We start from the raw sequence: 18,266 nt of genomic DNA, 5'->3' as shown, positions 1-18,266 counted from the left end.
CTCCAGAGTTCACTCAGCTCTGCTGCTGTCCTCTACAGCATCAGGCAGGATCCCTGTCTACATTGCACTGCACTGAAGAGCTGCCTCTTTTATCTGCCATTGAAGAGTTTTCTCAACAGCACAGGATACTCAGTGGTGAGGAACCAGTAGTATATGGGACCCCTGAGCAGAGTCCTTGCCACTGGCAATACACTCCTTGTCACAACACAAGGAACGCTTTCCCCTCTTCTGTCAGTTGTAATACACAACTCTGAGTTTGCATATGGTGACTGTGACTCTCAAACTGGAGGAATTCTGGGTAGAAAGTGTATGCAAATAAAGCTCTCTCTAGCCATTCTTCCCCCTCTTTATCCATACATTGGATGGAGGAGGAGAGAGCTCCTTCCTCTCTGGAGCTTCTGTTCATCTGCGGTTCTGTGTTGAAAAGCTTATGAAGATGAAGCAGCTCTGTGGCCGTTCTTCCCCCTGCTCGTCAATAGAAGGGGCAGAGAGCTCCTTACCCTAGAACTTCAGGCCACAGGGCTCACATACATGTAGATTAGCCAGTAGAGGGAGGCATGATGCTTCTCTACAACCTGGTGAAGAGTATTTGTTTTACTTGCGCACATTGGTGCTGTGAGGAATATTGTGTTCCTTGTTAAGGGCAGGTGAATGTGGTCTAAAGGGTATGCCCTGCAGTGCTGAAGTAGATGATCTGTAACAGATCTTGCTTTCCACTTAAAAGGATCACATTTGAAAGCCTTGCTTTCCAAAACTTCATGTCTATTCAGAAACTGGGCGATGGTTCACAACATGCCCTGACCTTTACAATGCAGGATTATGACTGAAATGATGGCAGAACAGAAACACCAGGAATTTCCTCCTTTTTGGTGCAGATGAGTATGGGTGGAAAGCTTTATAAGATGTTCCCTGATTTGAAAAGCAAAGTCAATGCTCTTTAAATACAGAGCCTTTCTGTTCTCCATGGTCTGTGATGAATCATGCGCTATCTCAGGGTGACAGGGTTTGATTGTATTAGTTGGGTTAAAGCTGCTTCTAGAGAGGAGTGAGGACTTTCTGCTCTAGTAGGTTGTTTCGGAGAGGGACGGAGGGAGAAGTATCAGGTGTGAGTTCCTCGATTCTTCTGGGATTTCAGTTCTGTCTGACCTGGAAGAGAGAAGGAGCCTGGAGAGTGATTAGTTCTGCACAGAGAACATGCATGTAAACAGGGCACAACTTGAATTCCTTTGACCACTGCTCATCAGGGGAGGGGCAATAATCCTTAACTCCTTGTATCATCCTGAGGGATGAGAAACAGCTCTCAGATCCTTCTCCCTCCCATTCCCACAATACTTATGAGCTATACCGGGGCAGGGCATTTTGCTTTCTTCAGAAAAAGATGCTTCCCCATTATTTATTTTGCCTTCCATCTGCGCTGTGTCTCTGTGGCATGAGAATAGATTGTCAGCAGTGCTTTTGGCTGCCAGAGGCGTGGTGGTGGTGGTCACAGTTGGGGGCGGGGTGTGTCTCTCTGAACTGTTCTATCAGGGCAATAAAATCCTTTGGAAGAAGCTGCAAAACCTCATTTATCCACAGAGACTAGAAGATCATATAGCAGAACTCTTCCTATGACCTCTTGGTAAATAATGAATGGTTCATCCTACCTTTTTTGGAGTTGCTTAACTGAAGCTGACAGCTCTTCGTTGTATTACAGGCTCTGGCTTGTCAGGAGAATTTTTACTTATTTATGGATATTTCATTAACCTCTAATGACTGGTTGTATAAAAGCAAGCTCTTGCCAGGCCCTGTCCTGTTGGTGCTGCTTCCAGTGCTAATATTTTCTACTGCAGATCATTTCACACTTCCCCTTCCCCTTTGTACTGAGCCTAAGAGGTTATTGTTGATGGCAGTCAGAGCATGTGTCCCAAAGGCTGGGAAAACCCATGCTAAAGCAATGGTATTCAATGGTGTGTTGCTTTCTGGTTTTCTTTTTGTGACCACTTGCTTTGGTAAGGGTAGTGTTGATTGAAGAGGGCCATAGGCACACGTTGCAGGATAAAATGGGAAGGTCTGACCCAGAAGCGCCTGCTTTATTCTTTTTGTTGTGTTCCTTTTCTTTGCTGTAGCAAGAGGGTTTTGTGATGGCTCATTTCGTTGGAAAACTTGAGTGCTTCTAAATCAACTCTTCCACAAGCTGTTCTTGGGAGGGGTTTGAGGAACAACAGGGATGACTTCAAGCATCTGCCGGTGTTTCTTGGGGGCCATTGGAAGCCCCTGCTGAGAGAGCTGCTTCTTTCACATAATGCTAATTGGCTTCCCTGCACAATTCCCCGGCTTCCTATAACAGGGAATTCAGAAAACAGGCTGAGTATGGCCCCAGCTCTTCCTCCTTCTTGCAGCCAAGACAGGAGTCAGAAGAGTGCCTCCAGCATAGCGAACACCTGCAAAATTGTGGCTGCTGTGTTTGCAGGAATGTGAAAGAGCTTTGCTCAAACTGGCACCAGTTCTGAGGGGGCTGCATTTGTGTTCAGGGAACCACCTCAGGATGAGATGTGTTTGAAAACTGAATCAAGCACTCAGTCTGCCAACAAGGGCTTCTTAGCTTCCTATGAAATCAAGCAAGGACTGACATTATCATGCATCTGTCCTGGGAGACAGTGGAAGCACAGAGCTGGAGTTTAGACTTTTCTTTCCCCATCATCCTTTCTCCAGGTTAATTAGTTGAAATACATATGCTCATTGACAGTTTTCTCTAACCACTTATTTGATGACTTGCTGGCAAGAAAACTAATATGGAAAAAAACTAGAATAAGTAAGCCACCATCAAATCACAGTTCTTTGGTGGAATGCATTGGCAGTTCTTTGGTGGAATGCATTGGCAGTTCTTCTGTCATTTATGGCTTTGTACATGAGGAGGTGGAATATCTCTGCAGCCTCATTGGTGGTTTTGGTTCTGAATTAGTTACTAGGAGGCTCAATTTGAGCAGACATCCCTGCTCCTTTGAGGGGTTTATCCTATTCTCTTGGGAAAAGCACCCTTTTGCTGCTTTGTCGAAAGCTGGGAGACTTACAATGCACTGGTGCGCCTGACTGCATTAGATGGGATTCTGGCTTACTGACGGCGGAAGCTTTGTCAGGTTCCCTGCAGAGATTGTTATTCAATGTTACGCTGTTCCTAACCAGGGGTAATGGGAAGGAGGTGTCAGCCATTTAAGTCTAATTACTCTGGAGCTTCTTTGCTCTCAGTGGACACCAGCTGTTTTGCTCTCCCTGGCGGGAGGAGCTTTCTGTAATAATTAAACAAAACAGTCATCTAAAAGCTGGTGAAAGTGGTGAAGCGGGTCTGATAACAGCTGAGAGGATCTGAGCTGATGAACATGGAAATGATCCCCCTGCAGAATGAGCTGTTAGAGGCTGGAAAGGGGGCATTGTTTTGAACCTGGGTTGTTTCACAAGCTTTTGCTGACGCATGGCTTTACAGATGGGCTCCATGGTTGGTGCTGGAGGGCACAAAACAGGCAATAGGAGATGGGAGTGCAGCTAAGCAAAGAGCAGAGAGAGGATCCATGTTTGCTGCTTTCTCTAGAAGTGAGAAGAGGGGAATACAAAAGAACTTGTATTCATGCCAAGCACTCGGGTCTTATGAATCTCCTTGTGCCCACTTGGCCTAGGCCAGCTTCTTCTAGCTCCATGAGGAGGGTGCCTCCTGTGTTTCCTTTTCTCAGGATGTTACTTCTCCCCTGGAAGTTACTTCCTGAATGTCTGATGTCAGCTTCCTTCCCCTGGAAGCACCTGATACTGCTTATCCCTAGGGTTGCCAGGCATCCAGTTTTTGGTCGGAATGCCCCGTCGAAAAGGGACCCTTAGCAGCTCCGCTCAGTAATGCTGATCGGGCTGTACTGCTGATCGGGCCATTAAAAGTCCGGTCGGTGGCACAGCGGGGCTAAGGCAGGCTCTGCGCAGCTCTCGGAAGCAGCTTGCATGTCCGGCCCGTAAGCGCAAGGGCGATCAGAGAAGCTCTGTGTGCTGCCTCTGCCGCCAGCATTGGCTCCACAGCTCCCATTGGCCGGGAACCGCAGTTAGCTCCCTAAGTTGTGGCCAGAATCAGAATGGATTGTTGTTCATTTTTTGTTTTGTTTTGTTTTTTGCATAACTTCTAAGACTCTGCTTATAATAGTGGTCTGAGGTTTTATGCCCAAATATTAAACTCTTGGACAGCTAGTTTTACGTAACACACATGCATCTCTGTATGTATACGCACTCAAATTTTTTCCAGTGGAATTGCATCTCTCTGCACCAGGGCTGAGTTGGGCCTATAAATTTGTTTGCAACTTCACCAATATGTCCCTGCAACATCCCAGTGTAGAAGGAGATGTTTTGGGGGAAAAGCCATGAACTGCCTTGCAGATCAGGAGCAAAGAAGGGCGTGGGTGAAAAGCTCATTAGGGCTCTCTTGGATTAGATCAGCTAAACTTTATTAGTTCATGTACCACTTTCTTTAAAATTGTGAAATGAATTAGGTGACTATCAAGTGCATGTACCACAGTTTGGGAACCTCTGGATTAGATGAATTAGTTAAAACCTATGCTGTGTTTTGAAAATACAAATGCTATTTCAGTGCTAAATCTGATTATTATTATAATCTTCCCTTTTGTGAGGTTGCTGGGGGTGGTGGTGGTGAAGAGTGACCTTGGAGCCAAATTTTAGATCACAAAGCTGTGGTTCGTTGCTGGCAATAACAAAACCCAGTGTTCTCTGTTAGTTCAGAAAAGCAAGGCACAGAGGTAAGGTGCATCTGGGAGGAATGTTGTTTGCAATTGATAGCTGTTCCTTGACAGCTGAAGTAATTTTGTCATTTGTTTTTTTTTAGACTGTCCTGGCAGGAGGGGAGGGGTTGATTCCTGCAAGTGAACAAGTCCTGCTGATGGGATGGATAGAAACTGCCTCATAAGCAGGATCCTGGGGGTGGGAACCACATGACAACAAGGGGAGGGGAAGGTGGCTGCTGCAGGCGTCCGGCAGTGACAGCTCCTTCTCCCTTGGCACTTTATTCGCTTGTAGCAAGCGCTCCTAGTAATTACGCCTCTTAATTTAGGAGAGCGAGTGGGAGAAAGGAATATAAATTTGTGTATTAGCTTTAGAGATTGGAAATAGGGCAAGCGAACCTTCTCTCCGAGAGATTATATTTGGAAATGAAATAGAGTGACATTCAGTATAAACTTGAAAAATTGCTCTCTTTAACAGCAACAGGGGGAAAAAAACACAATCCATATTGCATTGGAGAGAAGCTGAAGTCTGTGTGTGTGTATGTGTGTGTATTCACACTCACATCTGTTTATCTGTATGTATATATGCAATTATATAGCCATACATGTGTTTTTAGGAACCTATCTGTTGGAAGACTATTTAACCTTAGCCCTCCCTTCCCACTGATAAAGGACACTGACTTTGTTGTTACAGACCAATTAGCCTGTATAGACAGTGGGATTCGGGGCATGTCTGATCCAGTTAGCTCTTGTGTTTTTAAAACATTTATAAATGCGTTGTTGTTTTTTGCTTTGTTTCAGTCAAGTGTGAAATAGTTCTAAAGCACCATTATTTGGCCTCCAGTTTTTCTCCATGTGGTCCTCGTGCTCCATAAAAGCATCAAGGATTAGCTTGCCTAGGAAAAAGCCCTAACTAATCCTGTACCTTTAGCCCATTTCTCAATGGCAAGTCATATAATATTTTTGTAGCAAATACTTCTGTGTTTCTTTGAAGAAGAGTTGGGTCAAAGGTGAGCAACCTGCTGCTCAGCTGTTGAGAATCCGGTGCTGCTGGCTCTTCCCAAATGTTTTCTGCCCCTGATATTTTAGGTGACATTTGCATTCCCCTGTATGTTGCGGGTTCATGGTGAAGCTGGTAAGAGGCCTTGTCTTTGTACAGAAAAGCTGATCAGAAGGGATTGAGTATGGAGTTTAGAGCCTTAGTATTATTGCCATGTACCCAAATGACTATGGCCAAGGGAGAAGGAGCTGTTACCACCAGACACCTACATTAGTCACCTTCCTCTCCTGTCATGTTGTTCCTCACCCCTAGGATCCTGCTTATGTGGCAGTTTCTTATCTATCCCATCACTAGGACTTGTTCACTTTTAGGAGGCAACCCCTCCCTTCCTGCCAGGACAGTCTTAAAATGGCTGTCACAAGGGGTGTGGGATCTTTGTTCAGACACCACATTTGTTTGTTTGGAGGCAACTTGAGACAGGAGGTCACCAGACTTGCTGCACTGGCACGTTGGAAGGGAAGTAAATAAAATTCATATTTATTGATGCATCCTTTATAGATGATTACAACTGATGTTACTAGAATAACTGATGTCTCAAGTGTCTGTCGGAGAGTGATGCATTTCATTTTCAAAGCTGAGCGTGTGGCCCATAAGGGCCCCTTCAGAACCTAAGAATGGCCATACTGGGTCAGATCAATATCATGGTTCTGCCCTTTCCGGGTAAAACCTCGGGTAACTTAAAAAATAGCCTGGCTTCTTCTGGAGCCAGTAATATATTCTATGGAATGGGGACAATCAGAGGGCCTAATCCTGAGCAGTTTGAGCTCCTGAAGCGCTGTTGGAAATAGTTTGAGCTTAGCACCTTTCTGGATCAAGCCTGTTATCATCATGCCAGGAGATGCAGTAACCCAGTGATGCATACCCACCCTGGGCTGAGATTCCCACTCCTGCTTTAGCCTCCCGTATGCCAGGTAAAGGGGCTGGAGCAGCATAAAGGAGCTCCTGAGAGTACGTCTGCACTGCAGAAAAGATACTGTGGCAGCAAGTCTCAGAGCCAGACTCGGGCTTTCTCTAGGATACTGAAAATAGCAATGTAGATGTTCCTGCTCGGGCTCCAAGACACACCCCGTCACCAGGTTTAAGAGTCTGAGTGGGAACCTCTACGCTGCTGTTTTTAGCCCCGAAGCTCAAGTCCAACTCACCTGTAGGACTGGGTTCTGAGACCTGCTGCCATGTTTGGGGGGGTGGGAAGGGTTCAGTGTAGAGGTGGGTCAGATGTTTTCAAACTGTGGGGTGCACCCCCCTAGGCGGGCATGGAGGCACATTTTAGGGGGACAAGCAGCAACACTAGCCAGCTTGTGCCAGCCCCCATTGGAGGACTGAGAGTGCCGCCTGCACCCCTGGTCTCACCTCAGCAGGCCACCCAGATTTCCACTCCTGCCAGCCTCTGCACCTTCCACTGGCTCCGCCCCCAGAGACGGTCACACGCGCCATGCGCCACCCCCCACCCTGAAAACCTGAGGGCGGAGGGCAGAGAAGCGGGTATTGGCCTTGCTCTAGGGTGCATCCTGGCTGCAAGTAGAAGCAGCTCGCTGCTGAGGAAGCCTTGGCTGTGCCATTATTAAGTATCTGTGTGTCTGAAACGTACAGGTGCCGGTAATTTCATTAAAGTTGTGTTAAGGTCTGTGTTAGATTTATGAGCAGGGTATCAAGAATATTTCTGGATGTGTCTATTTTTGGCTGGGGAGGGAGGGGCAACCAAATATTGTATCTCAAGAGGAGCTTAGCTCAAAAAGTTTAAAAACTGCTGACGTAGACGTACCCAAGAAGCCCCAGATCTAGCTAGAGGGGAATTCCCCTGGTGCAGGCGCTGAGTAAGACACCCAAAAGCTGTCTTCCAAAGACCCCCTTGCAAGCACAGGGGTGAGGAGGATTTTGGGGTGGGGGGGCAGCACGTAGCACTGTGGAGTTTCTGGCAGCATTGTGGCCCAGAAGAAGACAGGGACAGCTGCTGGGATTTAGGCATCCTCCTCCTCCCCACAGCTGTCTAATTTACACCGGGGATTTTTGTGGCCCCAGGAGCAGCTCAGAATTGGGAGGGCACGGAGGTTACTTAAAATCCTCTTACCTCACCCCACCACAAGCCCAGGTTGCTCATAGAGGCACAGCACCAAATCTCACCTGGGTTCTAATAGAGCGGCCTAGGAGGTAGTCGCTGTCTAGTTCCTAGAAGTGTGACACTAACTCCTTATCAAATAGGACTTACACTGACACTGTGCCCTCCGGAACAGATATGAGCACGTGTGTACACACAGACACATCTCCCCTCTCCTCTCCCCATTATACACTCAAACCCTTTCCCTCTGCACACAACAAACACATGCAACCCCAAACCACCGAAAACAGATTCCTAACCCCCCCATCTTCTCCAAAGGAACCGGCAGTGATTTATTGGTTCATGTCAGTTAACAGGTGGCAGTTGGACTCAAGGCTGAGGCCGCTTAGCCTTTGATAAATAGCATATTTACCAGTGCTCCATCTTCAAATGCTATCCACATGTGGCCCAGAAAGCAGCACAAAACTATAATAACAAACCTCATCCCGGCCTTCTGCAGAGCTGGGAAGCAGAGTGTATAATGAATGTTTTCCTGCTAAAAGTAGGTTGGAACTGAAGTCTGCTGCCAGTACCCGTTCCTTGATTCTCATCCCTGGAATTATCTAGAGTGCTTGCTTTATCCCAGCCATCTGTAATGAACTGAGCTGGGACAGATAAGCTCAGTAATCAGAAAATTGAGGGAAGCATTCCTCACTGTGATAATCTTGTCAGCCGGCTAATATACATGAACATTTTTACAGCATAATGATGCAGGAGGGCTTTTTGCTTCTTTCTTCTTTCTCTTTGCTTGAAAGGGTTTTGGCAAATGGTGGGAGAATATCAACATCTAGTGTTCCAAAGAAGATTTTGGCTAGAACCTCTTCCCCCGTCTTTCTCCTTTGCTTTAGCCCCTGATGTATCCAAAGGGGTGGGGAATCAGGCTATCCCTGTCCCTAGCTATAATGCTGCCATGTTTTTCATGCCTTTCCTGCAGCTCACAGGTGTGCGAAGATACATGACACTGGAACTTTGTTTCTGGCTGAGCAATGTGACTAGGCATAGCTCTGCAATTGAATGCATGTTCTTTTTGCCACCTACCCACTGTCCCCTTCTTGTAAAAGCAAGACACTGATACCAGCTGGCTGCATTTGGACCTAGTACATCAGTGCAGAATTATGATGCTCTACACGTCTAATCAGCACAATTGAAGGGTACTGTTTGTTAATGTGTTATCTCCCTGATGTTGAATACTGAGCCCTCTGTGTTCATATGGTTTGCATCTCTAATTAGGGTTGTGTTGCTTATTATTTCCCCGGTAAATGGAAAGCGTAGCATCTGGCCATAGATTTATGAGGGGGAGTTAGCGATCAGGAGGTACAAGACAGATGCTGAAGGAAGAGCCAAAGTGTGAGGAGGGGAATAGGTGTACAAGAACAGACAATGAAGAATGAGTGGGGAGGGTATCCAGGCTGGGAGGAGACATAACAGGGCTGCAGGGTGTCTGAAAGTTACTTACGCTCAGAATTGGTTGTCTCTGCTTAGAATGCCTGAGGCTTTTTGGATAATAGTTTAATAGCAGGTAAAATATACCATTTCTCCCTCCCCTTTGCATGGACTTTTGGGCGCTGGATGGGGGACACAGATTTGCATAGTCAAAGGAGACCGAAGCGATTTCTACACATTCCTCCCTCTGCTCCCAGCCTGACAGTTATAGGGCCTGAGTAAGAGATTCCATGTGTTCAGATTGTGGCTTGAGTTCCCAGCATAAAGGGAGCTGAGGCAAACTGTTTTCTTAATTCTTCATCCACTGTTTCTCCCCGCACCCCACCTGGGCAACTTGTATCTGAAAGGGCTGGAAATTCTCCCCTGTCTGATGGGTGCAGTGTAGAAGCCTTGGACAGAAGTTGGACTGGACAAGGCAATCTGATCAGCTTATTTCCTCTGGGCGTTATTGGTGCTAAATGAGGTTGCATTGCCAGTATAGAACTTCAGGTGCTAGGCAACTCCTAGTTTCATGCAGAGAGTTCTCCACCTCGATTTACTCACCAGGGGATGGATGGGGAAATATTCAGAAGAGGAGCAGTGGCTCCGCTTGAACGATATCAGTCCTCCCTCCCCTCTCCCATACAGCCTTTGAGCAAATGTTGGGAGAGATAATTAGAGGTGTGGCAAGAGAGGGTGTATTAACTGGGGAGCTGGTACTTGGCACATATAAAACTGTTGTATTTCACAAAGTACGTTGGAATGATTTCTATACTGAGAGGGAGCTGGCTGTGGAGCATTAAATGGTTGCCTTCCTGCTGTTTCTTAACATCATATTATGAGGTGAAGTTGGTTTCCAGTTCTGTTGTCTCTAAGCTGAAGAACCACATGACACTGGACACAGCTGCCTGATGGAAATGAAGGCACTTATGTGCCAGTAGGATCATAGAATTTGCTGTCGTGGGATGGATTGTGAGCCATCAGGTTGTTGTAATTGCCTGATGCTTCCGAGGAAGGTGAAAAAACCCATAATGCATCTGGCCAAGTGTACCTCCATGAGGCGTACTAACGATAAATTCCTTACTGCAAACTTATATTAGAAAAACTGGTGTGCCATGGCCCATACTTCAAAATATTGAAGTCCCAGGACTCCTTACTCCCTGGGAGTCCTGGGCATTCAGCAGTGTGATTCAGCAGTGTGCACCCATGGCTGTCATGTCTCTGATAGATGAACTAACCTCCTGTCCTATTCCTGCAGTTGGAAGTGGAGCTAAAGAGCCTGAAGTCTCAGGCATGCACAGCAGCTCAGAGCACCTTCATCACTACTGAGGAAGTGAACGCACTCAGGTGAGCATGTGCTAGGAGCTGTTCCTTCTATTGGTTACACAATTGGGGAGAAGGGAAAGGACCAAGTTGATGTTATAAAAGGAAACAAATGCTGCATCCTCATTGTTTGTTATTTCTCTTGTGGTAGCACCTGGGAGCCCTGGTCATAGACCAGGACCCCATCTGTAAAAATGTAACACCGACACCCCCCGGTCGTCAGCAGGCAGGATTGAACCTGGGACCTCTGGAGCTTAGTGCATGAGCCTCTACTGCATGAGCTAACAGCCATATGGGTCTTAGCTAAGGCTGTAGAGCAGACTCATTAATCTCTAAGTGGTCTCGGTGCCACTACATGAGACAGAACACCACACCCAGGTGGTGTGTGGGTTACACAAACACACAACAAAAAGACAGCCCCAGGAAGCTTACAGTATAAGTAACTAAGCTTTAGGGCTGGTCAGTACACTGACCTTTTCCTGATAGGATATCTTCATAGTAGAATCCTTCTTTGTCCACCTACCTTCACCTCATGCTCAGGTCACCCCCCAAAACCCCATAAGAAATTCCAAGAGTCATGGAAAAGCCCCTGGGGTCTCTATCCTTTCTTACACATTGTCATTTTCAGACCGGTTTTCCACCTTGGGTTTCTCCATGCTCTGTTTTGGAATCTGCCTGAGTCTCTTGCCCTCTGTTAATTCATGTTGCAGTGGCTCCTTCATCACCCCATTTACTTCCCTCCCTGTGCAACAGCTTTGCTGTTTGTTTTTTATTTTTACTGGATCTGGACTTTAAGTACAGGACCTGGTGGCATCCATGGAGAGAGGTTTAGAAACAGCCTTTTGTAATACTGATGTGCTTCCAGTGCAGGAGAGAAAAGAAAAATGGTTCCCCTAGTGTGCAGTTGCAGATGGCAGAGGGATACATGTTGTGATTCAATGAGAGAGAAGTTACAAAACAGCATTTCAGCAGAGGATACATAAGCACGTACAAAAGCTACAATGAAACTAGACAACCTTTCAGTGTATTTATTAAAGTATTTACAGCTCCCATTCCAAGATAGGTGAAACAATAAATACTGAGCGCAGAAAGTTCATCTGTATCTAGAATGTTTTAATAAAGTTCCTTCTTTTTAAACTGAGCCAATCTGTTCGATCTTGACAACTTGCATTTGTTGTTCTGAACTGATGTGAGATTTTGGCTGGATTTCCTTCTCTTAATTCTTTTCTATTTTCAGTTCCATCATTGTAAAAGTATTGCTGCCTCTCAGGAGCGAGAGCAGGATTTTGCAGGAGGCACAAATTATTGGCCTGCATCTTATGGATTTTCTAAATTTCCCCCTCCCTGCCCGGCTTGTTTTACAGCTCTAGAAGGGTTGCTCAGTATTCGAATGGAATGGATTTGAAAATGGCCAGTGTTCAGCTAAGCTGTTCTAATACAACAGAGAGCTCTTAAACTGCCCTTTGGGATGTATTTCTCAGGGACAGCTCCCACAAGACAGAGTGGCAGAATTTTGGAGGCCTCTCTCCACCAAATCTTCTTTTAATGAGATGGTACCGTAGGTCACACCGTGATTTTGTTCCCTCCTCCCATGAGGGTAAATCAGTTCTTCCTAAATCCTTATTCATGATGTGAATGTTGGTTTGAGACTTGATCTCATTCTGCCTTTCGCTTTCTCTGGGGAGCACATAGGACTAGCCTGAAGCATGGTGTTTGCAGCGCTACAGGGGTGTTCAAAATCTCTCCAGCAGCAACAAAACTCATCCCTTATTATGATTAATATTATGCTTCTCTATCAGTAAAACCAGCATCCTGTTTGCTGTCTTCTGGGAGCTGGAGGCTTTCAGGATGTTTCTACAGTAACTCCCCAGTCTCCCCCCTCTCTCCTGGTTAGTATGGACTGCAGCACCCTTTCCATTTAGGAGCAATTCCAGTCTCTCTATTTTCACCTCCAAGATTCATTATTCAGTGTTTATCTTCATTAAACAGCATTTGCCATCTATTAACTGAGCAACTTCAAGGACAGCAGAAAACAAAATGAAACAGCTGGATTTCCACATATCCCAGGACTTCATGAGATTGCCGATGCCTTCCTTACAGTGGAAATGGATCTCATTTCTCACTTTGTCCATCTTTTCCCTGGTTTGCAAACCTAGCCCCTGAACTGAGGCAGACTTCACAAACAGCACCGGCAGATCCCTTGCAATGATTTTATTACTGAGCGCTAGTAGTGTGCTAGGCGCTCTGCAAGCAGAGGAAGCCCCTATCCTGCTCTTTAAGGCATGGTGGCTTCTTTCATTTAAATTGTGCCTGTGAATTCAAATAGAGTGTCCCCAGCAAAGCCATTTATATTCTGGAACAGTTTTCCAGTGAGGGAGCAATAAATTGAAGGCAGAATTGAAAGCTGTGTCAAGCTAAGAGACCAAGTTTCTGCGGTTGCCTCTCATAGCAGCACCGTCCTCCTCCCGCCCCACCACCCGCCCACCACAAACACTTCCAGGACCACACACTGCTGCAGCTAGGGTCATCTGAGACATTTGACCTATAAGATTGTTTTTGTTAGATTCCCAGTGTAGCTAAACCTTCTTTGTTCAGATGGAAGTCTGTCATTGGACCATTTTTTGTTGCAAAGGTGGTGCTGGTGTATTTAGTAAAATACAGAACATGTTCTAAACCCTGATGATGGTGATTTGGCGGCTAAGCAGGCTTGAGTGGTGTGGCTTCTGCATGCAAGGATGTGAACCTGGGTTTCTTTCCTTTCCGCGTCACAATGTTATGACTCTTTTTGCAAGGTGGATGGAAACAGTATGAAGTTGCTCACTTGGTTTCATCCCTTCCCTTCTTGCTGCTCAGCATGTGCAAGTTCTGTGGGCCATGGGTTTCTAACAGAAAACACACCCTGTATGAAGTGTTTTCTTTTAGCTGGAGGTGTCTTCAGTCTGGGGCTAGTGGGCAACTTCCCATCCCCTTCTCCACACAAGTAGATGGACTGCTCTGCTGCTGCAGTCTGTTTTCTTCTCAGAAGCAGCCTACTCCAAATATCATTGTTTTCCTTCTACTTTCTGTCCAGCAGAACATGGACTTCTCTTCCCTGCAGAATTAAGGAGAAAGCACTTTGTTTGTGGCTCCAGAGTTACCCAATCTAGGAATGGGGTAATGTTCCACCTCTCCTGCTTCTGGCACCCCCCATGCACTGGGGCTGGAGACCAGTAAAGAGCTGTAAATCATGAGAAATTTTCACAGGGTTCCCCCTTGCATGGGGACCAGGAATAGTTTGTTGTAGTTGTCACGTTTCCAGAGGTAGCTGCACCTTCCTGGGCACTTGTGATCCTCCTTGTGGCCACCTCACTTAGATCTCAGGCCTCTAGTCATCTTTCTTGAGGTGGGATCTCGCTATCCACTCCCTCCTGACTGGCGTCTTAGGCTGCAGACTCCTCCAAATCTTTAAGATTATCACAGCAGGTCTGACTTTAGTTCAGCACTCATAGTTTTGTTCTCTCAGAGGCAGTGACAGAGTTCCTGGTGACCAGCCGGGTGTCCCAAAACAAAGTACTATTTATTCAGAACAGAAGCGTTACAGAGAAAAGGCACCTTACAAACAGTAAACATCTAGCTTATCAGGTGTCACCATCTTCCACATGGAAACCCTGTCAGTTTCCAAAGTACTGCAGGGCCTGCCTCTCTCTGTCACAGTCTCGTGTCCATTCTTGGATGAAATGTGAATGGCCCTCTCCAAGGTCAGGCCTGTTCTTTGTTTACCAGGCCTCTTGAATCAGGTCAGACCTATACATGCTATTTCCCTTAGGGGATGAAATTTCCACAGAGTATTTACCTGCATTAGGAATTTGCTCTAATTACCCCCTGCCATCCTGATATTAGTTCCTGCAGAAAACCCTTTGGCTTCCCCCATTTAGCCAGGAATAAACCACTAGCCAACCCATAAAGATACAGATAACATTTGTAAAATCAATATAATTGTTTTTAAATATTCTGTGTGTCCATAGCTTCTCTCGTAGTGGACCCTGGCAGAACCCGTCACATGGCTGACAGCAGGTGGGTGGGTGTGATAAGGAAGGGAAGGCGGGAGGGGTTTTGGAGGGTGGGAAGGGGAATCAGGTGGGGAAGGAATAATTGTGCCCTCCCCTCCTTCTCCATTACAGTGTTAAGGTTTTGTCTACGCTATCAAGTTTTGTCGATAAAACTTATGTCGACACCCAGAAGTTGACAGAACAAAAATCGCCAAAGGGTGCTCACACTTGCTCCCTCTGTCCACAGATCATGTCCACATTGTGTGAGCAATGCATTGTGGGTATGTATCCCACAGTGTAATGTTGTGGGAAGGCAGAGCTGATTGCTGCACATCTTGGGAGGATTCCCTCCCAGTTCTCCCAGAGCCTCCTCAGCTGCCAGGAGTAGCATTGTGTAGCATGAGTAGCATTGTGAGCTCTCCATGCTGAGGAATGTCACGGCAACAGTCTCTCCTTCCCGCCTCCCTGCGACAACAGTCTGCCTGCCCCTGTGTTCCTAGTGCAGGGCAGAACAGGAGCATTCCAATGATTTGCTCTTTGTTCCCCAAAGGGAGCAGCACACTCAGCTGTCAGATACTTCCAGCAGCTTTGCAAGGGGAGGGGTGCATGCTTGCAGGGCAGCAGAGATCAAAACACTGAGCAGAGCATCAGGGCAGGCATTGTGGGATACTGGCGGAAGCCAGTTCTGTTGGCAAAACAAACAGCAGTGTCTACACTGGCTCTTTGACAGTAAAGGGAGGGGAAAAGAAAAAAGTCTCTCATGGGGTGAAAGTTTTTTGTTGCTGAAACCGGCCGTTTTTCCCGACAAACGTCACATTGCAGGGTGTACGCTCTCACTGTTTTGTTGCCAAAAGGCAGTTTTTGGCGACAAAACTTGGTAGTGTAGACAAAGCCCTAGAGGAGCTGTCCCTGTGGGGTTCCACACGACCAGTTCACACTGCTGCTCCTTGTTTGTGGGGTGTCTCTAGTCATTGGAGTCTTGCCTGCTGCCAGTGGGGATGCAGGAACTAGGAACACGACTGTACTTACATTCATTCCCTGTACAATTTGCCATCACAAATTCACTGTGGCAGAAAACAGGTGGAAGAAGAATACAAACTCTCCAAATTGGAAGGTGGGGAAAGAAACCCCACTCCTCATGAGGGAATTATTTTCACTGCTAACGTTTACCATGGGCCTCAGCACACCATTCACCTTCAATCCAATGTTCCCACTCTCCTGGACTAAGCCCAACCCCACCAGTTAGCTGCTCTCCTGAAGGAACCTGAAAAATGGAAGGGAACCATCAGAAGCCAGGGAAAGGAGTGGGAAAGGACTGTGTGCCCCCAGGCATTTCCATATAAACTTCACTGTTAAAAGCTAACTTCTGAAAACAAATGCAGGAAAGCCACAAAGGACAAAGAAATCCACATTAATCCCCTAAATCTGTATTCACATCCTGTGAGGGAGTGAAAGCTTTAAAAAAAATCTTTTGTCTCCTTTTTCTTTAGTATGGAAAGTAAATTTTCAGTGAGAAGCTTGAAAGACTTTATCAGTTTTTCTCCTTCTCCCCTCGAGAACAAAGTGCTCTTTCGTCAGCCCATTTATAGCTCTAAATGTGAAATTCTTTCCCAACTTTATTACTTCCGAGGAGACAATAAAAGCTAATATTAATGCTGTCATTCCACACACCCCTTGTCCCCTATAAATCATATTTGCCATATTCTTCAGATCTCATAATGGGAAAGGGTGGTCAAACAATTTAGTTTGTTGACCACAGGGTATAACAAACCGTGTTTTAGTCAGTAACCCATTTTACTTGGGTTGTGATAAATCTGGAAAGACTGTTGTTTTAGAACAAATAAATAAAAGTAATACATTAAAAAACAGCTTTAGTAAAGACTTAAGTGGCAACAGCTGAAGGACCTTTTCAGCTGGAACAAATCTGAACTTTTTCTTTCTGCTGTCAAACAGAAACTTGAGTAAATCCTAAGTGTTGTCTATGAATTTAGTGAGTAGGTAGAGTTACAGTGATTCAAAAGAAATTCATGTTCTTGCCAATGCCTGTTAGTCACACTTGCTGGAAATCTCTGCTCCATTCCTAACACCATCTCATTGCCATCTGGATCCCTTAATAGTGTCTTCTCCACACATACATTTTCTGTTCCATTCAGTAATTTCCAGTTCAGCAGTAGCTTTTCTACATGGCAGTGCCCTCTTCACAGATGGGGCATACTGTGAGAGGTGCCCCTATCAGCGGCAGTACTATGCTGCCAGTCACACTGTGCTGTGCTATATCTGCCAACATTTTAATCTTATAAATAAGGACAATAAGGAGAAAAACAGGAGCACCTGTTAGCTCCATTGGACTCTGAGAGCTTTTTGGAAGGAGAGAGTTGGAGAAATACTTCATTATTTCCTGCTTAAAAAAATAGGACTGGTCAGTCTGTCTGCCTCAGGTGTTACTATGGCACCCATTACCATAGCATATAAGCACTTCCCAGATAAATGAGATTTGCATGGCGAGGTCTCTCATGGACTTCATGGTTCAGCCTTTCCTGGTAGAAGAGGCTTTGTTGGAGATGTAGGGTTTTTTCCTTTGTTGTTTTGTCCTTCTAAATTGAGACAGTGGTATATATGCTGTGTGCCCAACACCAGAATGATTCCAGCTATCTGGAATTGGAAACACATGCAAGACCAAGATACTGGGGTAGATACACAGGTCAGAGCAAATGCAACTCCTTGGTGATCTTTCACTAACTAGATCTCCCACTTAGAGCTTGGGAGACAGTGTCAAAATATGTTGTGCCAAGTTTAGAGTCTTCTCTTTTGAGTTACTTTTAGTTTCACTGCATCTGCTCCAGGAAAGCCCTGTAAGAGATTTGAAGCAATCTTGTCAAGAATGTAAACCGTTGCATGTTTTCAAGCTTCTCTGTAATGAATGAATTGGTAGATATTCGGTAGTGAATTTCAACGATGCTTCCTGCACCAGTAAAACTCAGCATTTTATAGTCTCAATATTGTAGCAAGTAAATGACATTTCTTTCCTCCTCCCACTGAAAAGCTGAATTTGTAGTCAGTCTAGGTCAAATGTTAAACTGGTAGGTGATGGGACTGAGCCTCTTTCTAGTTTACTTTTTGTCTTTCCTCGTTTGAGTCTGTCCTGGGTTGTTCTCCTTACTTGCAAACACCTGTAGAACAGCTGAGGAAGAGTAACTCTGGTGCACAACTTGAGACGTGAGAATTGGGGATAAAATGGATGCCACATTTTTTGATTGTTGGCCCCTAGATGGGTGGAGCACAAGGTTGCATGTAGGTTAACACTGCCTTTTTGCCCGTTGGAGAATCCAAATACAACACTAACTGGGCCCTGAGTCGGAGTTTACTCAAATGAAAAATTTCAATGATAAGTAATTATCTTCTCTGGTAGTTTAACTGCCAAATGCAAGTGCTCTGCTATGTTTATAGATCCCATGCCTCTCTCTCTTTGCCACTGGGAAATACTCCCATGGGCTCTTCAGGAAAGACCAAGCAGCACAGACTGTTTGCCTCTGGTTCTTAGTATCCCCCAGTGGAGATTCGGGGCACGTTACAGTGTCAAACACAGGCTAGCG

The 18,266-nt window shown here is 45.7% G+C and overlaps 1 protein-coding gene across 7 annotated transcripts in view; it reads left to right on the top strand.

The window, feature by feature from the left end:
* Positions 1–18,266, top strand: part of MAD1L1 (mitotic arrest deficient 1 like 1) — a 502,922-nt gene that overhangs the window by 276,173 nt on the left and 208,483 nt on the right. For all 7 annotated transcript variants that reach the window (XM_039492582.1, XM_039492583.1, XM_039492584.1 and 4 more), the window contains one exon: positions 10,581–10,669. In XM_039492582.1, the coding sequence (XP_039348516.1) occupies positions 10,581–10,669 (89 nt within the window). The remainder of the gene's footprint in view (positions 1–10,580; positions 10,670–18,266) is intronic.

Source organism: Mauremys reevesii, linkage group 10 (assembly GCF_016161935.1).
Source record: "Mauremys reevesii isolate NIE-2019 linkage group 10, ASM1616193v1, whole genome shotgun sequence".
NCBI classification, from domain to species: domain Eukaryota; kingdom Metazoa; phylum Chordata; order Testudines; family Geoemydidae; genus Mauremys; species Mauremys reevesii.
This window is presented reverse-complemented; position numbering and strand designations above follow the sequence as displayed.